General features: G+C 49.2%; 1 protein-coding gene across 1 annotated transcript in view; it reads left to right on the top strand.

Moving 5' to 3' along the window:
• LOC134933848 (uncharacterized) overlaps positions 1 to 21,105 on the top strand; it is a 316,847-nt gene that overhangs the window by 242,356 nt on the left and 53,386 nt on the right. The window contains exon 5 of the mRNA XM_063929361.1: positions 10,293 to 10,397. Within this exon, the coding sequence (XP_063785431.1) occupies positions 10,293 to 10,397 (105 nt within the window). The remainder of the gene's footprint in view (positions 1 to 10,292; positions 10,398 to 21,105) is intronic.

Raw genomic sequence — 21,105 nt, 5'->3', positions numbered from 1 at the left:
CGCAGGAGACAGGGCACAAAAGTAAAGCTTTCCGATCAGGTGGTGTGCACTGGCTCCTCCCCCTATGACCCTCCTCCAAGCCAGTTAGATTTTTGTGCCCGGCCGAGAAGGGTGCAATCTAGGTGGCTCTCCTAAAGAGCTGCTTAGGAAAGTTTAGCTTAGGTTTTTTATTTTACAGTGAGTCCTGCTGGCAACAGGATCACTGCAACGAGGGACTTAGGGGAGAAGAAGTGAACTCACCTGCGTGCAGGATGGATTGGCTTCTTGGCTACTGGACATCAGCTCCAGAGGGACGATCACAGGTACAGCCTGGATGGTCACCGGAGCCTTGCCGCCGGCCCCCTTGCAGATGCTGAAGTAAGAAGAGGTCCAGAATCGGCGGCAGAAGACTCTTGCAGTCTTCTAAAGGTAGCGCACAGCACTGCAGCTGTGCGCCATTTTCCTCTCAGCACACTTCACACGGCAGTCACTGAGGGTGCAGGGCGCTGGGAGGGGGGCGCCCTGGGAGGCAAATGAATACCTATTTTGGCTAAAAATACCTCACATATAGCCTCCTGAGGCTATATGGAGATATTTAACCCCTGCCAGAATCCGTTAAGAGCGGGAGACGAGGCCGCCGAAAAAGGGGCGGGGCCTATCTCCTCAGCACACAGCGCCATTTTCCCTCACAGAAAGGCTGGAGGGAAGGCTCCCAGGCTCTCCCCTGCACTGCACTACAGAAACAGGGTTAAAACAGAGAGGGGGGGGCACTAATTTGGCGATATGCTTATATATATTAAGATGCTATAAGGGAAAACACTTATATAAGGTTGTCCCTATATAATTATAGCGTTTTTGGTGTGTGCTGGCAAACTCTCCCTCTGTCTCTCCAAAGGGCTAGTGGGTCCTGTCCTCTATCAGAGCATTCCCTGTGTGTGTGCTGTGTGTCGGTACGTGTGTGTCGACAGGTAGGAGGACGATGTTGGTGAGGAGGCGGAGCAATTGCCTGTAATGGTGATGTCACTCTCTAGGGAGTCGACACCGGAATGGATGGCTTATTTAGGAAATTACGTGATAATGTCAACACGCTGCAAGGTCGGTTGACGACATGAGACGGCCGACAAACAATTAGTACGGTCCAGACGTCTCAAAAACACCGTCAGGGGTTTTAAAACGCCCGTTTACTTTAGTCGGTCGACACAGACACAGACAGGGACACTGAATCCAGTGTCGACGGTGAATAAACAAACGTATTCCTTATTAGGGCCACACGTTAAAGGCAATGAAGGAGGTGTTACATATTTCTGATACTACAAGTACCACAAAGAGGGTATTATGTGGGATGTGAAAAAACTACCATAGTTTTTCCTGAATCAGATAAATTAAATAAAGTGTGTGATGATGCGTGGGTTCCCCCCGATAGAAAATTATGGGCGGTATACCCTTTCCCGCCAGAAGTTAGGGCGCGTTGGGAAACACCCCTTAAGGTGGATAAGGCGCTCACACGCTTATCAAAACAAGTGGCGGTACCGTCTATAGATAGGGCCGTCCTCAAGGACCAGCTGACAAGGCTGGAAAATATAATAAAAAGTATATACACACATACTGGTGTTATACTGCGGCCAGCGATCGCCTCAGCCTGGATGTGCAGAGCTAGGGTGGCTTGGTCGGATTCCCTGACTAAAAATATTGATACCCTTGACAGGGACAGTATTTTATTGACTATAGAGCATTTAAAGGATGCATTTCTATATATGCGAGATGCACAGAGGGATATTTGCACTCTGGCATCATGAATAAACGCGATGTCCATAACTGCCAGAAGATGTTATGGACACGACAGTGGTCAGGTGATGCAGATTCCAAACGGCACAGTATGGCCGTATAAAGGAAGAGGAGTTATTTGGGGTCGGTCCATTGGACCTGGTGGTCACGGCAACTGCTGGAAAATCCACCGTTTTTTACCCTAAGTCACATCTCTGCAGAAAAAGACACCGTCTTTTCAGCCTCAGTCCTCTCGTCCCTATAAGATCATATCTGCCCAGGGATAGAGGAAAGGGAAGAAGACTGCAGCAGGCAGCCCATTCCCAGGAACAGAAGCGTTCCACCGCGTCTGACAAGTTCTCAGCATGGCGCTGAGACCGTACAGGACCCCTGGATCCTACAAGTAGTATCCCGGGGGTACAGATTGGAATGTCGAGACGTTTCCCCTTCGCAGGCTCCTGAAGTCTGCTTTACCAAGGTCTCCCTCCGACAAGGAGGTAGTATGGGAAAAAATTCACAAGCTGTATTCCCAGCAGGTGATAATTAAATTACCCCTCCTACTACAAGAAAAGGGGTATTATTCCACACTATATTGTGGTACTGAAGCCAGAAGGCTAGGTGAGACTTATTCTAAAAAAATTTTTTTGAACACTTACAAAGGTTCAAATTAAGATGAAGTCACTCAGAGCAGTGATAACGAACCAGGAAGAAGGGGACTATATAGTGTCCCGGGACATCAGGGATGCTTACCTCTATGTCCCAAATTTGCCCTTCTCACTAAGGGTACCTCAGGTTCGTGGTGCAGAACTGTCACTATCAGTTTCAGACGCTGCTGTTTGGATTGTCCACGGCACCCCGGGGTCTTTACCAAGGTAATGGCCGAATTGATGATTCTTCTTCGAAGAAAAGGCGTCTTAATTATCCCTTACTTGGACGATCTCCTGATAGGGGCATAGTCCAGGGAACAGTTGGAGGTCGGAGTAGCACTATCTCGGATACTGCTACAATCAGCACGGGTGGATTCTAAATATTCCAAAATCGCAGCTGATCCCGACGACACGTCTGCTGTGCCTAGGGATGATTCTGGACACAGTCCAGAAAAAGGTGTTTCTCCCGGAAGAGAAAGCCAGGGAGTTATCCGAGCAAGTCAGGAACCTCCTAAAAACAGTGCATCATTGCACAAGGGTCCTGGTAAAAATGGTGGCTTCCTACGAAGAAATTCCATTCGGCAGATTTCACGTAAGAACTTTTCAGTGGGATCTGCTGGACGAATGGTCCGGATCGCATCTTCAGATGCATCAGCGGATAACCCAATATCCAAGGACAAGGGTGTCTCTCCTGTGGTGGTTATAGAGTGCTCATCTTCTAGAGGGCCGCAGATTCGGCATTCAGGATTGGATGCTGGTGACCACGGAGCCCAGCCCGAGAGGCTGGGGAGCAGTCACACAAGGGAAAAATTTCCAGGGAGTGTGATCAAGTATGGAGACTTTTCTCCACATAAATATACTGGAGCTAAGGGTAAATTTATAATGCTCTAAGCTTAGCAAGACCTCTGCTTCAAGGTCAGCCGGTATTGATCCAGTGGGAAAAACATCACGGCAGTCGCCCACGTAAACAGACAGGGCGACACAAGAAGCAGGAGGGCAATGGCAGAAACTGCAAGGACTTTTCGCTGGGCGGAAAATCATGTGATAACACTGTCAGCAGTGTTTCATCCCGGGAATGGAAACTGGGAAGCAGACTTCCTCAGCACGACCTCCACCCGGGAGAGTGGAAACTTCATTGAGAAGTTTTTTCCACATGATTGTAAACCGTTGGGAAATACCAAAGGTGGACATGATGGCGTCCCGTCTGAACAAAAAACGGGACAGGTATTGCGCCAGGTCAAGAGACCCTCAGGCAATAGATGTGGACGTTCTGGTAACACCGTGGGTGTACCAGTCGGTGTATGTGTTCCCTCCTCTGTTTCTCATACCTAAGGTGCTGAGAATTATAAGACGTAGAGGAGTAAGAACTATACTCATGGCTCCGGATTGGCCAAGAAGGACTTGGTACCCGGAACTTCAAGAGATGCTTACAGAGGTCTTATGGCCTCTGCCGCTAAGAAGGGACTTGCTTCAGCAAGTACCATGTCTGTTCCAAGACTTACCGCAGCTGCGTTTGTCGGCATGGCGATGGAAAGCCGGATCCTAAGGGAAAAAGGCATTCCGGAAGAGGTCATTCCTACCCTGGTCAAAGCCAGAAAGGAGGTGACCGCACAACATTATCACCACGTGTGGCGAAAATATGTTGCGTGGTGTGAGGCCAGGAAGGCCCCACAAAGAAATTTCAACTCGGTCGTTTCCTGCATTTCCTGCAAACAGGAGTGTCTATGGGCCTCAAATTGGGGTCCATTAAGGTTCAAATTCGGCCCTGTAAATTTTCTTCCAGAAAGAATTGGCTTCAGTTCCTGAAGTCCAGAAGTTTGTCAAGGGAGTATTGCATATACAAACCCCTTTTTGTGCCTCCAGTGGCACTGTGGGATCTCAACGTAGTTCTGGGATTCCTCAAATCACATTGGTTTAAAACCAGTCAAATATGTGGATTTGAAGCATCTCACATAAAAAGTGACCATGCTCTTGGCCCTGGCCTGGACCAGGCGAGTGTCAAATTGGTGGTTTTTTTCTCAAAAAAGCCCATATCTGTTTGTCCATTCGGACAGGGCAGAGCTGCGGACTCGTCCCCAGTTCTCTCCCTAAGGTGGTGTCAGTGTTTCACCTGAACCAGCTTATTGTGGTGCCTTGCACCTACTAGGGACTTGGAGGACTCCAAGTTGCTAGAAGTTGTCAGGGCCCTGAAAATATGTTCCAGGACAGCTGGAGTCAGAAAATCTGACTCGCTGTTTATACTGTATGCACCCAACAAGTTGGGTGCGCCTGCTTCTAAGCAGTCGATTGCTCGTTGGATTTGTAACACAATTCAACTTGCACATTCTGAGGCAGGCCTGCCACAGTCTAAATCTGTTAAGGCCCATTCCACAAGGAAGGTGGGCTCATCTTGGGCGGCTGCCCGAGAGGTCTCGGCATTACAACTCTGCCGAGCAGCTACGTGGTCAGGGGAGAACACGTTTGTAAAGTTCTACAAATTTGATACCCTGGCAAAAGAGGACCTGGAGTTCTCTCATTCGGTGCTGCAGAGTCATCCGCACTCTCCCGCCCGTTTGGGAGCTTTGGTATAATCCCCATGGTCCTTTCAGGAACCCCAGCATCCACTAGGACGATAGAGAAAATAAGAATTTACTTACCGATAATTCTATTTCTCGGAGTCCGTAGTGGATGCTGGGCGCCCATCCCAAGTGCGGATTATCTGCAATACTTGTACATAGTTACAAAAATCGGGTTATTATTGTTGTGAGCCATCTTTTCAGAGGCTCCGCTGTTATCATACTGTTAACTGGGTTTAGATCACAAGTTGTACGGTGTGATTGGTGTGGCTGGTATGAGTCTTACCCGGGATTCAAAATTCCTCCCTTATTGTGTACGCTCGTCCGGGCACAGTACCTAACTGGCTTGGAGGAGGGTCATAGGGGGAGGAGCCAGTGCACACCACCTGATCGGAAAGCTTTACTTTTGTGCCCTGTCTCCTGCGGAGCCGCTATTCCCCATGGTCCTTTCAGGAACCCCAGCATCCACTACGGACTCCGAGAAATAGAATTATCGGTAAGTAAATTCTTATTTTTATTAACCCTGGGTCATATTAAAGATGCTGCCTTATATTTGAGGGATGCTCCAAGAGACATTGGCCTACTGGGTTCTAGAGTCAACGCTATGTCGATTTCTGCTAGACGAGTCCTATGGACCCGGCAATGGACAAGTGATGCCGACTCAAAGAGGCATATGGAGGTTTTTTCCTTACAGGGGTGAGGAATTGTTTGGGGAAGGTCTCTCGTACCTGGTCTCCACAGTTACGGCAGGTAAATAAAAATTTTTGCCTTATATTCCCTCACAGCCTAAGAAAGCACCACATTATCAAATGCAGTCCTTTCGGTCAAATAAAAACAAGCGAGCACGAGGATCGTCCTTTCTTGCCAGAGGTAAGGGCAGAGTGAAAAAGCTGCCAACCACAGCTAGTTCCCAGGAGCAGAAGTCCTCCCCGGCCTCTACAAAATCCACTGCATGACGCTGGGGCTCCGCTGAGGGAGTCGGCCCCAGTGGGGGCATGTCTTCGACTTTTCAGCCACATCTGGGTTCACTCACAGGTGGATCCCTGGGCAATAGAAATTGTTTTCCAGGGTTAAAAGCTGGAATTCGAAGAGATGCCTCCTCGCTGGTTTTTCAAATCGGCCCTACCAGCTTCTCCCCCAGAAAGAGAGATAGTTTTAAATGCAATTCAAAAATTGTGTCTTCAACAAGTGGTGGTCAAAGTTCCCCTGCTTCAACAAGGGAGGAGGTATTACTCGACCCTATTTGTAGTCCCGAAACCGGACGGTTCGGTCAGACCCATTTTAAATTTAAAATCCTTGAACCTATACTTGAAAAGGTTCAAGTTCAAGATGGAATCGCTCGGAGCGCTCATCGCCAGCCTAGAAGGGGGGGATTTTATGGTTTCCCTGGACATAAAGGATGCATACCTTCATGTTCCCATATATCCACCTCATCAGGCGTACCTGAGATTTGCGGTACAGGATTATCGTTACCAATTTCAGACGTTGCCGTTATGGGCTTTCCTCGGCCCCAAAGATTTTCACCAAGGTAATGGCGGAAATGATGGTGCTCCTGCGCAAGCAGGGTGTCACAATTATCCCTTACTTGGACGATCTCCTAATAAAAGCGATATCACGAGAGCAGTTGTTGAACAGCGTGTCACTTTCACTGAAGGTGTTACAGCAGCACGGCTGGATTCTCAATATCCCGAAGTCGCAGTTAGTTCCTACGACTCGTTTGACCTTCTTAGGCATGATTCTGGATACGGACAAGAAAAGGGTTTATCTACCGATAGAAAAGGCCCAGGAACTCATGACTCTGGTCAGGGACCTATTGAAGCCAAAACAGGTGACCTTCCAATGGGACCTACTGGACAAATGGTCCGGGTCACATCTACAGATTCATCAGTTGATCACCCTGTCCCCCAGGGCCAGGGTATCTCTCCTGTGGTGGCTGCAGAGTGCTCACCTTCTGGAGGGTCGCAGATTCGGCATTCAGGACTGGGTTCTGGTGACCACGGACATGAGCCTCCGAGGTTGGGGAGCAGTCACACAGGGAAGGAACTTCCAAGGTCTTTGGTCAAGTCAAGAAACTTGTCTTCACATCAACGTCCTGGAACTGAGGGCCATATACAACGCCCTTCGTCAAGCGGAGGCTTCGCGACCTACCGGTTCTGATCCAGTCAGACAACATCACTGCAGTAGCTCATGTAAACCGCCAAGGCGGCACAAGGAGCAGAGTGGCAATGGCGGAAGCCACCAGGATTCTTCGCTGGGCGGAAAATCATGTAGGAGCACTGTCAGCAGTGTTCATTCCGGGAGTGGACAACTGGGAAGCAGACTTCCTCAGCAGACACGATCTACATCCAGGAGAGTGGGGACTTCATCAGGAAGTCTTCGCACAGATTGCAAGTCAGTGGGGCCTGCCCCAGGTAGACATGATGGCGTCCCGCCTAAACAAAAAACTACAGAGGTACTGCGCCAGGTCGAGAGACCCTCAGGCGATGGCAGTGGACGCCCTGGTGACACCGTGGGGGTTCCAGTCGGTCTATGTGTTTCCGCCTCTACCTCTCATCCCCAAGGTGTTGAGAATAATAAGAAAAAGAGTACAGACAATTCTCATTGTTCCAGATTGGCCGCGAAGGGCCTGGTATCCGGATCTGCAGGAGATGTTAGCAGAAGATCCGTGGCCTCTTCCTCTAAGACAGGACCTGTTACAACAGGGGCCCTGTCTGTTCCAAGACTTACCGCGGCTGCGTTTGACGGCATGGCGGTTGAACGCCGGATACTAGCGGAAAAGGGCATTCCGGATGAGTTCATTTCTACTCTGCTAAAGGCTAGGAAGGACGTGACAGCTTAACATTATCACAGTATATGGCGAAAGTATGTATCTTGGTGTGAGGCCAGGAATGCTCCTACGGAAGAATTCCATCTGGGCCGTTTCCTTCACTTCCTACAAACTTGGAGTGAATTTGGGCCTGAAGTTAGGCTCCATTAAGGTTCAGATTTCGGCCCTATCAATTTTCTTTCAAAAGAAATTAGCTTCTCTCCCAGAAGTGCAGACTTTTGTGAAGGGAGTGCTGCATATTCAGCCTCCTTTTGTTCCTCCGGTAGCGCCTTGGGACCTAAACGTGGTGTTGAGTTTCCTTAAGTCGCACTGGTTTGAACCACTTAAAACTGTGGAATTAAAATATCTCACTTGTAAAGTGGTCATGTTAGCCTTGGCTTCGGCTAGGCGAGTGTCGGAATTGGCGGCTTTGTCTCATAAAAGCCCCTATCTGGTTTTCCATATGGATAGAGCGGAATTGCGGACCCGTCCTCAATTCTTGCCTAAGGTGGTTTCATCTTATCATATGAACCAACCTATTGTGGTGCCTGTGGCTACGCGAGACTTGGAGGATTCAGAGTCCCTTGATGTGGTTAGGGCATTGAAAATTTACGTAGCCAGAACGTCTAGGGCCAGGAAAACAGAAGCACTGTTTGTCCTGTATGCTGCCAACAAAGTTGGCGCTCCTGCTTCAAAGCAGACTATTGCTTGCTGGATCTGTAACACGATTCAGCAGGCTCATTCAACGGCTGGATTGCCGTTACCAAAATCAATTAAGGCCCATTCCACTAGGAAGGTGGGCTCTTCTTGGGCGGCTGCCCGAGGGGTCTCGGCATTACAGTTGTGCCGAGCTGCTACTTGGTCGGGTTCAAACACCTTTGCAAAGTTCTACAGGTTTGATACCCTGGCTGAGGAGGACCTCCTGTTTGCTCAGTCTGTGCTGCAGAGTCATCCGCACTCCCGTCCGTTTGGGAGCTTTGGTATAATCCCCATGGTCCTTACGGAGTCCCCAGCATCCTCTAGGACGTAAGAGAAAATACGGTTTTAAACCTACCGGTAAATCTATTTCTCCTAGTCCGTAGAGGATGCTGGGTGCCCGTCCCAAGTGCGGACTACTTTGCAAGACTTGTATATAGTTTTTTCTTACATAAGGGTTATGTTAGTTTTCATCAGTCTGTCTGATGCTGTGTTGTTTCATACTGTTAACTTGTTCATATATCCCTAGTTATACGGTGTGAATGGTGTGGGCTGGTATGAATCTTCCCCTTGGATTAACAAAATCCTTTCCTCGTACTGTCCGTCTCCTCTGGGCACAGGAGGAGGGACATAGAGGGAGGAGCTTTGCACACCCATACCTAAAGTTCTTTCTTAGTGCCCATGTCTCCTGCGGAGCCCGTCTATCCCCATGGTCCTTACGGAGTCCCCAGCATCCTCTACGGACTAGGAGAAAAATATTTACCGGTAGGTTTAAAATCTTATTTTCCCATCATAACTTTGGAGGGACTTTCTTGGCAGTAGTATAATTTTTTTTACGTTTAAAATATTCTGTTAATATGGAGTGAATTAAATTTACTAAATGCCAGATTTGCGGTCGAATTGAAACTATTATGTGGTGGATTTCAATCTAAAAAAAAAAAACCCCAAAAAGCATCTGCTATGAATCAGTTTTGACTAAAATTTGTCACCTGCCTTTATACCTGTCAGATGTCAACTCCCTATTCAGCGGCGCATACGCCGGAAATTTGTGACTGATTTGTACAGGTCAGATCTATGCAGGCTTCGTGTATAAGGGGGAAAAAAACAACATGGGGTACCCCCTCCCCAAAGAAGTAACCAGCCCTGGGCCTCTGAGCCTAGGCTGGTATTGGGAAACAGCATGGGGTCCCCCTTATTTTCCAATAACTACCACTTTGTTTAACTAGCCAGGACAGCTGACCCTATAGTAGGGGGAACTCGGTGTGGGGGGAACCCTACACCGTAACGTCAACTAGCCCCACACTGGTCAGTCCAGGGCTGGAGTTTCTTGTTGATCTCTCCTGAAGGCCAGGGCTTTACTCTGCACCCTCTGGGCTTTGAATGCAAAGGTAATAGTCCTAAATAAATGGTTAAATAATATTATTCACTACAGGTCCCAGCAATACTGCACAGGCATGTTGAACCACAAGTGCTAGCATGCCTGGACATCAAGGGTCCGCTGACCTCTGCATACCATGCCATTCTTCTTTTTCAACTTGAACACTTTTAAATCTTACTAACAAAACAAGTGGTCTCCTGGGTCATAAACCCGAAAGTCATTTATTGTAAGAGCTGCCCCAGCAGATAAGGCTTCCTCCATATCAGTGCTCATTGGTGCCAGTATGCAGGAAAATGAGGGCAGAATGTATGCAATTCTCGCATGGGGCACTGATGGTCGAGTTTGAGAACCTATGAATCGGTGCCAAGAGACCTCCAGTCTGTGTCTTTCAGTTGCGACCATGTCAGGAAAAGATTAGCTTGGCAAGTGATTAAGCAAATATCTTTGTAATTCCATCTTTCTTAAAGCAGGCCCAGCAACCTTCCCGGCCCCTTGGAGACCGAAACCGTTTAGATTCTTTGAAAGAAAACCGAGCTGGAGCGAAGCCAAAGGCGCTGCAGTCTGCACAACAGGTAATCTAGTTTTCCTCCAGGTAATCCTTTTCTATATAGGGTGGTTTTAAGTGGGCTAGGTAAGGAACGTGGTATTAACCTATGCAGCGTTTTTACGTAGAATGACATTTTAAAAAAGACTTCCTTAAAACTGGTTAAGGGTGTCTCCTTCCAGCGTGGTCAGGAATATGGAAATATGGGTTGTAGCAGCAGTAGTAAACCGGAAAAGTCAGGAGAGGGTGTACATATCTGTAGCAGCCACAACGGGAACAAGTTTCTGGATCTCCCTATATGTATAAATTAATAAATGGCTATTAGATCAGAGATCCTAGTAGGTAATGTTTCTGCAGCAGGGTACACTGGGTTCCACAGGGATAACATCGGGGTGTTGTAGGATCTTGATCCGAGGCACCAACAGGCTAAAGCTTTGACTGTTCCCAGGATGCACTGCACCGCCTTCTCTATAACCCCGCCTCCGTGCACAGGAGCTCAGTTTTACTAACCAGTCCAATGCAGTGGCAGGTAAATGACGACAACCTTTGTTGGTGCCTGCAGTGCAGGCAGCTAACAGGGAGGGCTGCGCTAGGCAGCCCTAAGCTTTTCCTGAGGAAAAAAAAAAGAAGACTTCAAGGGCCGCAGCATAGGCACTTGGTGCTAGAAGTCATATTCCCGCGCCCTGGTTGCCAGGTATTTACAGCATAGGCGCTCCGATATTATCAGGCACACACACCGCCACTGCTCTCCGGGATCGCGTGGCAGCAAGCTAGGGAGGCGGTAAGAGGGTCCCCCAGGCGGGACCCGCCGAAATCGCGATCCGGACGCAGTCTCAGGACATGGACCGCACCGCTGGCGTGGACACTGGCCGTTCAGGGACCACACTATATCCACCAGGGCAAGGAGCACAGTTCGGATTTACTAAAATCCGTTTCACATAGGCTCCATAGTAACCGGTGGTGAATTCCAGCAGAGGGTATAAGGTGCTGACCTGTAGCCCCTACCCCAGCCGCCATCTACAGCAGGTGTTCCCGCCCTGGAGCTGCATCTCTCTCTCTCCCACACTCCCTGTCAGCGTTTGGGCGCCATTACACAGAGTTGCGCTGATTCTGGGACTGTTGGGCTCTGTCTCCTCTGTAAAGCCGCCTGCATCATCAGCGCTGTGCATTTACAGGACACTTAAGTATTCTACATGTCGTTTAGACAGTGTTAGTTAAGAACAAGTGCATAACTACAGGGATATTTAGTACAAGTATCCTGTGATATACATCCAGTGTTTACTGGGCATTGTTATATCTGTATACATACATAGCTTTATGTAGTATTAGTCCAGTGCAGTTTTATTGTTGTGTGTAATAATTTCTGCATTGTACATGTGACTGTGTGTGCCAATAGCTGCTGTGTGGTTCTCATTTCGGGTATCTCACACATATTGCTATCCTTATATTCTGTACCTTGAAGGTGGGTAAATGCATCGGGTTCCCATATATAGTGTTCCACAGGATATACTATTTTGTATTTCTCTTACGTCCTAGAGGATGCTGGGGTCCATTTTAGTATCATGGGGTATAGACTGTTCCGCAGGAGCCTTCAGCACTTTAAGACTTTTCAACAGTGTGAACTGGCTCCTCCCTCTATGCCCCTTCTCCTCTATGCCCCTTATAATTAGGTCTGTGGGCCTATTATTGGTATATGCGCTGTAAGTGGGTAACATTTCCACAATTCACAATAAGGCGCAGTGTGTGGACTGGCAAATCCCTCTGTGTCTCTCTGACAGACTTTAGTGTGGGTCTGTTCCCAGTAGCTCCCCTGTGTGATAGGTGTGTGTGAGTGTAACATGTCAGACATTGGGGAGGGTTCTTCCCAGGAAGAACCCATTTTAGATGCACAAGACTGTAATGTGGTGGCCTTTCCCTCTCAGAAGGAGCCGGAGTGGGTGAGAATGTTGCAAAAGAATGTCAATGCTTGCAAAGAAATTCTGAGTCTGAACAACAGACTAAATATTGGAGGCAGTCTGTGGAGGATGCACGGTTTACTGATCCCTCCATGTCATCCACTTGGGTCCCATCCAGTTCCCAGAAAAGGTCTCTGGCGCAATTTATGCAAGGGGACACAGACACAGATTCCGACTCTGACATCGACACTGGGGATTTGAGGGGTAGGCCCCCAAATTAGCCAAAAGCATACAATGTATGATAGTTGCTATAAAGGAAGTGTTGGAGATTCCTGAAACACTGGTCCCAGAGAAAAAGGATTATTTTAAATGAAATAAAAAGCAGTTTGTGAATTTTTCTCCTTCAAAGGATTTGAATGCGTTCTTTGAAGAATCCTGGGCTAACCCTGAGAAGAAATTTACCCTTCCCAGAAGGATACGTGTAGCGTACACTTTCCCTGAGGAAAACAAGCTCAAATGGGAGACACCTCAGTTTCTCGGCTGTCTTAGAAAATAGTTTTGCTTGCCCCTGGTTCAGCCTCTTTAAAAGATCCAGCTGACCGTAAATTAGAAACAACCCTTTCTCTGACGTCCTAGTGGATGCTGGGAACTCCGTAAGGACCATGGGGAATAGACGGGCTCCGCAGGAGACTGGGCACTCTAAAGAAAAGATTAGGTACTATCTGGTGTGCACTGGCTCCTCCCTCTATGCCCCTCCTCCAGACCTCAGTTAGAATTTGTGCCCGGCCAGAGCTGGGTGCTCCTAGTGGGCTCTCCTGAGCTTACTAGTAAAAGTATTTATTAGGTTTTTCTCTGACGTCCTAGTGGATGCTGGGAACTCCGTAAGGACCATGGGGAATAGTGGCTCCGCAGGAGACTGGGCACAAAAGTAAAAGCTTTAGGACTACCTGGTGTGCACTGGCTCCTCCCCCTATGACACTCCTCCAAGCCTGTTAGATTTTTGTGCCCGGCCGAGAAGGGTGCACACTAGGGGCTCTCCTAAGCTTCTTAGTGAAAGTTTAAGTTTAGGTTTTTTATTTTCAGTGAGACCTGCTGGCAACAGGCTCACTGCATCGAGGGACTAAGGGGAGAAGAAGCGAACTCACCTGAGTGCAGAGTGGATTGGGCTTCTTAGGCTACTGGACACCATTAGCTTCAGAGGGACCGAACACAGGCCCAGCCTCGGAGCTCGGTCCCAGAGCCGCGCCGCCGGCCCCCTTACAGAGCCAGAAGCAAGAAGAGGTCCGGAAAAATCGGCGGCAGAAGACATCAGTCTTCAACAAGGTAGCGCACAGCACTGCAGCTGTGCGCCATTGTTACTCAGGCACACTTCACACTCCGGTCACTGAGGGTGCAGGGCGCTAGGGGGGGGCGCCCTGAGCAGCAATGTAAAACACCTTGGCTGGCATAAATACACCACATATAACCCCCAGGGCTATATGGATGTATTTTAACCCCTGCCAGAACTCACCAAAAAAGCGGGAGAAAAGGCCGCCGAGAAGGGGGCGGAGCCTATCTCCTCAGCACACAGGCGCCATTTTCCATCACAGCTCCGCTGGAAGGACGTCTCCCTGACTCTCCCCTGCAGTCCTGCACTACAGAAAAGGGTAAAAAAGAGAGGGGGGCACTAATTTGGCGCAGTTTTGATACTAACAGCAGCTATAAAGGGAAAAGCACATTTTATAGTGGTATTCCTGTCTATATATAGCGCTCTGGTGTGTGCTGGCATACTCTCCCTCTGTCTCCCCAAAGGGCTAGTGGGGTCCTGTCCTCTATCAGAGCATTCCCTGTGTGTGTGCGGTGTGTCGGTACGATTGTGTCGACATGTTTGAGGAGGAAAATGAGATGGAGGCGGAGCAATTGCCTATTATACAGTTGTCACCCCCTAGGGAGTCGACACCTGAGTGGATGAGCTTATGGAAGGAATTGCGTGACGGTGTCAGCTCTTTACGACAGACAGTTGACGACATGAGACAGCCGGCTACTCAGCTTGTGCCTGTCCAGGGGTCTCAAACGCCATCAGGGGCTTTAAAACGCCCGTTACCTTAAATGGCAGACACGGATACTGACTCCAGTGTCGATGATGAGGAGACATACGTGACTTCCACTAGGGCCACACGTTACATGATTAAAGCAATTAAAAATGTATTGCATATCTCTGATAATACAAGTACCACTAAAAAGGGTATTATGTTTGGTGAGAAAAAACTGCCTGTAGTTTTTCCTGTATCCGAGGAATTAAATGAAGTGTGTGATGAGGCGTGGGTTTCCCCCGATAAAAAACTGATAATTCCTAAAAGGTTATTGGCATCGTACCCTTTCCCGCCAGAGGATAGGGCACGTTGGGAAACACCCCCTAGGGTGGATAAAGCGCTCACACGCGTGTCTAAACAGGTAGCACTACCCTCTCCTGATACGGCCGCCCTAAAGGAACCTGCCGATAGAAAGCTGGAGAATATCCTAAAATGTATATACTCTCACACGGGTGTTATACTGCGACCAGCAATCGCCTCAGCCTGGATGTGCAGTGCGGGCCTGGCGTGGTCGGATTCCCTGACTGAAAATATTGATACCCTAGATAGGGACAGTATATTACTGACTATAGAGCATTTGAAGGATGCATTTCTATATATGCGTGATGCACAGAGGGATATTTGCCGACTGGCATCAAGAGTTAGCGCGCTGTCCATTTCTGCAAGAAGAGGTTTATGGACGCGGCAGTGGTCAGGCGATGCGGATTCTAAAAGGAACATGGAAGTATTGCCTTATAAGGAGGAGGAGTTATTTGGGGTAGATCTATCAGACCTGGTAGCCACGGCAACTGCTGGAAAATCCACGTTTTTACCCCAGGTAGCTTCTCAACCTAAGAAGACGCCGTATTATCAGGCGCAGTCCTTTCGGCCCCATAAGGGCAAGCGGGCAAAAGGCGCCTCATTTCTGCCCCGTGGCAGAGGGAGAGGGAAAAGGCTGCAACAAACAGCCAGTTCCCAGGAACAAAAGCCCTCTCCCGCCTCCGCAAAGTCCTCAGCATGACGCTGGGGCTTTACAAGCGGACTCGGGCACGTGGGGGCCCGTCTCAAGAAGTTCAGTGCGCAGTGGGCCCACTCGCAAGTAGACCCCTGGATCCTTCAAGTGGTATCTCGGGTACAAATTGGAATTCGAGACGTCTCCCCCTCGCCGTTTTCTAAAGTCTGCTTTACCGACGTCTCCCTCAGACAGGGAGGCAGTATTGGAAGCCATTCACAAGCTGTATTCCCAGCAGGTGATAATCAAGGTACCCCTCCTACAACAGGGAAAGGGGTACTATTCCACACTATTTGTGGTACCGAAGCCGGACGGCTCGGTGAGACCAATTTTAAACCTAAAATCCTTGAACACTTACATACAAAGGTTCAAATTCAAGATGGAGTCACTCAGAGCAGTGATTGCAAACCTGGAAGAAGGGGACTATATGGTGTCTCTGGACATCAAAGATGCTTACCTACATGTCCCAATTTACCCTTCTCACCAAGGGTACCTCAGGTTTGTGGTACAGAACTGTCACTATCAGTTTCAGACGCTGCCGTTTGGATTGTCCACGGCACCCAGGGTCTTTACCAAGGTAATGGCCGAAATGATGATACTCCTTCGAAGGAAGGGAGTTTTAGTTATCCCTTACTTGGACGATCTCCTGATAAGGGCAAGATCCATTGAACAGTTGGAAGTCGGGGTAGCACTATCTCAGATAGTGCTGCGCCAGCAAGGTTGGATTCTCAATATTCCAAAATCGCAGCTGATCCCGACGACACGACTTCCATTCCTAGGGATGATCCTGGACACAGTCCAGAAAAAGGTGTTTCTCCCGGAGGAGAAAGCCAGGAAGTTATCCGAACTAGTCAGAAATCTCCTAAAACCAGGCCAAGTCTCAGTGCATCAATGCACAAGGGTCCTGGGAAAGATGGTGGCTTCTTACGAAGCAATCCCATTCGGCAGATTCCACGCAAGAACCTTCCAGTGGGATCTGCTAGACAAATGGTCCGGGTCGCATCTTCAAATGCATCAGTGGATAATCTTGTCACCAAGGACAAGGGTGTCTCTCCTGTGGTGGTTGCAGAGTGCTCATCTTCTAGAGGGCCGCAGATTCGGCATTCAGGACTGGGTCCTGGTGACCACGGATGCCAGCCTGAGAGGCTGGGGAGCACTCACACAGGGAAGAAATTTCCAGGGCTTGTGGTCAAGCCTGGAGACATTACTTCACATAAATATCCTGGAGCTAAGGGCCATCTACAATGCTCTAAGCTTAGCAAGACCTGTGCTTCAAGGTCAGCCGGTGCTGATCCAGTCAGACAACATCACGGCAGTCGCCCACGTAAACAGACAGGGCGGCACGAGAAGCAGGAGGGCAATGACAGAAGTTGCAAGGATTCTCCGCTGGGTGGAAAATCATGTGATAGCACTGTCAGCAGTGTTCATTCCGGGAGTGGACAACTGGGAAGCAGACTTCCTCAGCAGACACGACCTCCACCCGGGGGAGTGGGGACTTCATCCGGAAGTCTTCCACATGATTGTGAACCGTTGGGAAAAACCAAAGGTGGACATGATGGCGTCCCGCCTCAACAAAAAACTAGACAGGTATTGCGCCAGGTCAAGGGACCCTCAGGCAATAGCTGTGGACGCTCTGGTAACGCCGTGGGTGTACCAGTCAGTGTATGTGTTCCCTCCTCTGCCTCTCATACCCAAGGTACTGAGAATCATAAGAAGGAGAGGAGTAAGGACTATACTCGTGGCTCCGGATTGGCCAAGAAGGACTTGGTACCCGGAACTTCAAGAGATGCTCACAGAGGACCCGTGGCCTCTACCTCTAAGAAAGGACCTGCTCCAGTAGGGACCCTGTCTGTTCCAAGACTTACCGCGGCTGCGTTTGACGGCATGGCGGTTGAACGCCGGATCCTGAAGGAAAAAGGCATTCCGGATGAAGTCATCCCTACCCTGATCAAAGCCAGGAAGGATGTAACCGTACAGCATTATCACCGTATTTGGCGTAAATATGTTGCGTGGTGCGAGGCCAGGAAGGCCCCTACAGAGGAATTTCAACTGGGTCGTTTCCTGCATTTCCTGCAAACAGGACTGTCTATGGGCCTAAAATTAGGGTCCATTAAGGTTCAAATTTCGGCCCTGTCGATTTTCTTCCAGAAAGAACTGGCTTCAGTTCCTGAAGTTCAGACGTTTGTCAAGGGGGTACTGCATATACAGCCTCCTTTTGTGCTTCCAGTGGCACCTTGGGATCTCAATGTAGTTTTGGGGTTCCTAAAATCACATTGGTTTGAACCACTCACCACTGTGGACTTAAAATATCTCACTTGGAAAGTGGTAATGCTGTTAGCCCTGGCTTCAGCCCGGCGTGTCTCAGAATTGGCGGCTTTATCCTATAAAAGCCCTTACCTAATTTTTCATACGGACAGGGCATAATTGAGGACTCGTCCTCAATTTCTCCCTAAGGTGGTTTCAGCGTTTCACTTGAACCAGCCTATTGTGGTACCTGCGGCTACTAGGGACTCCAAGTTGCTGGACGTAGTCAGGGCCCTGAAAATATGTTTCCAGGACGGCTGGAGTCAGGAAATCTGACTCGCTGTTTATCCTGTATGCACCCAACAAGCTGGGTGCTCCTGCTTCTAAGCAAACTATTGCTCGTTGGATTTGTAGTACAATTCAGCTTGCACATTCTGTGGCAAGCCTGCCACAGCCAAAATCTGTAAAAGCCCATTCCACAAGGAAGGTGGGCTCATCTTGGGCGGCTGCCCGAGGGGTCTCGGCTTTACAACTTTGCCGAGCAGCTACTTGGTCAGGGGCAAACACGTTTGCTAAATTCTACAAATTTGATACCCTGGCTGAGGAGGACCTTGAGTTCTCTCATTCGGTGCTGCAGAGTCATCCGCACTCTCCCGCCCGTTTGGGAGCTTTGGTGTAATCCCGATGGTCCTTACGGAGTTCCCAGCATCCACTAGGACGTCAGAGAAAATAAGAATTTACTTACCGATAATTCTATTTCTCGTAGTCCGTAGTGGATGTTGGGCGCCCATCCCAAGTGCGGATTGTCTGCAATACTTGTACATAGTTATTGTTACAAAAATCGGGTTATTATTGTTGTGAGCCATCTTTTCAGAGGCTCCTCTGTTATCATGCTGTTAACTGGGTTCAGATCACAGGTTGTACAGTGTGATTGGTGTGGCTGGTATGAGTCTTACCCGGGATTCAAAATCTTTCCTTATTGTGTACGCTCGTCCGGGCACAGTATCCTAACTGAGGCTTGGAGGAGGGTCATAGGGGGAGGAGCCAGTGCACACCAGGTAGTCCTAAAGCTTTTACTTTTGTGCCCAGTCTCCTGCGGAGCCGCTATTCCCCATGGTCCTTGCGGAGTTCCCAGCATCCACTACGGACTACAAGAAATAGAATTATCGGTAAGTAAATTCTTATTTTTATTTTCAGTGAGCTTCTGCTGGCAACAGACTCACTGCTACGTGGGACTAAGGGGAGAGAAGCAAACCTACCTGCTTGCAGCTAGCTTGTGCTTCTTAGGCTACTGGACACCATTAGCTCCAGAGAGTTCGAACACAGGCACCTGTCTTCGATCGTCCGTTCCCGGAGCCGCGCCGCAGTCCCCCTCGCAGAGCCAGAAGAACAGAAGCTTGAAGACGACTCCTGTCTTCATTTAAGGTAGCGCACAGCACCGCAGCTGTGCGCCATTGCTCCCAGCACACTTACACTCTCCGGTCACTGTAGGGTGCAGGGCGCTGGGGGGGGGGGGGGGGGTGCCCTGGGCAGCAATTGAAGTACCTTTTGGCAATAAAAATACATATATACAGTCTGACACTGTATATATGTAAAAAACCCCGCCATTTTTTTACACAGAAAGCGGGACAGAAGCCTGCCACTGAGGGGGCGGGGCCTTCTTCCTCAGCACACCAGCGCCATTTTCTCTTCACAGCTCCGCTGGAAGCAGCTCCCCAGGCTCTCCCCTGTAGTATCCAGGTACAAGAAGGGTAAAAAAGAGAGGGGGGGCACATAAATTTAGGCACATATAAAACATATAAGGCAGCTATTGGGTAATCACTTATTATAAGTGAAAATCCCTGTGTTATATAGCGCTGTGGTGTGTGCTGGCATACTCTCTCTCTGTCTTCCCAAAGGACTTTGTGGGGTCCTGTCCTCAGTCTGAGCATTCCCTGTGTGTGCGCGGTGTGTCGGTACGGCTGTGTCGACATGTTTGATGAGGAGGTTTACGTGGAGGCGGAGCAAGGGCAGATAAGTGTGGGGTTGCCCCCGTCGGGGCCGACACCTGATTGGATGGATATGTGGAAGGTCTTAAATGACAATGTAAGCTCCTTACATAAAAGGTTTAATGACGCTGCAGCATTGGGACAGCTGGGGTCTCAGCCCGCGCCTGCCCAGGCGACTCAGAAACCGTCAGGGGCTCATAAACGCCCTCTATCTCAGATGGTTGACACAGATGTCGATACAGAGTCCGACTCCAGTGTCGACGATGATGAGGCACATTTACAGTCTAAAGTGACCAAGGCCATCCGATACATGATTATTGCAATGAAAGATGTATTACACATTTCTTAGATTAACCCTGTTAATACCAAGAGGGTTTATATGTTTGGGGCGAAAAAGCAGCCAGTGACTTTTCCCCCATCTGATGAATTAAATGAATTGTGAAGAAGCGTGGAGTTCCCCTGATAAGAAACTAGTGATTTCTAAGCGGTTACTGATGGCGTACCCTTTCCCGCCAACGGACAGGTTACGGTGGGAAACATCCCCTAGGGTGGACAAGGCGCTGACACGCTTATCTAAAAAGGTGGCCCTGCCGTCTCAGGATACGGCCGCCCTAAAGGAGCCTGCGGATAGAAAGCAGGAAGCTATCCTGAAGTCTGTGTATACACACTCTGGTACTCTACTGAGACCTGCTATTGCTTCAGCCTGGATGTGTAGTGCTGTAGCAGCATGGACAGATACTCTGTCAGACGACATAGTTTCCCTCGACAGGGATACTGTTTTGCTAACCCTGGGCCATATAAAAGACGTCGTCTTATATATGCGGGATGCTCAGAGGGACATTTGCCTGCTGGGCTCTAGAATTAATGCTATGTCCATTTCTGCCAGGAGGGTCTTATGGACTCGGCAATGGACAGGAGATGCTGATTCTAAAAATCACATGGAGGTTTTGCCTTATAAGGGTAAGGAATTGTTTGAGGACGGTCTATCGGACCTCGTGTCCACAGCGACAGCTGGAAAGTCGACTTTCTTGCCTCAGGTTTCCTCACAGCCTAAGAAAGCACCGTATTATCAAATGCAGTCCTTTCGTTCTCAGAAAGGCAAGAGGGTCAGGGGCGCATCGTTTCTTGCCAGAGGCAGGGGTAGAGGTAAGAAGCTGCACCATGCAGCCAGTTCCCAGGAACAAAAGCCCTCCCCTGCTTCCACGAAGTCCACCGCATGACGTTGGGGCTCCACAGGCGGAGCCAGGTGCGGTGGGGGCGCGTCTCCGAAACTTCAGCAACCAGTGGGTTCGCTCACAGGTGGATCTCTGGGCTGTACAAATTGTATTTCAGGGATACAAGCTGGAATTCGAAGCGACTACCCCCCGCCGTTACCTCAAATCAGCCTTTCCAGCTTCCCCCATGGAAAGGGAGGTAGTACTGGCGGCAATTCACAAGCTGTACCTCCAGCAAGTGATTATCAGGGTCCCCCTCCTTCAACAGGGAAGGGGTTACTATTCCACAATGTTTGTGGTACCGAAACTGGACGGTTCGGTGAGACCCATTC

The sequence above is a fragment of the Pseudophryne corroboree genome, chromosome 6 (assembly GCF_028390025.1).
Source record: "Pseudophryne corroboree isolate aPseCor3 chromosome 6, aPseCor3.hap2, whole genome shotgun sequence".
NCBI classification, from domain to species: domain Eukaryota; kingdom Metazoa; phylum Chordata; class Amphibia; order Anura; family Myobatrachidae; genus Pseudophryne; species Pseudophryne corroboree.
This window is presented reverse-complemented; position numbering and strand designations above follow the sequence as displayed.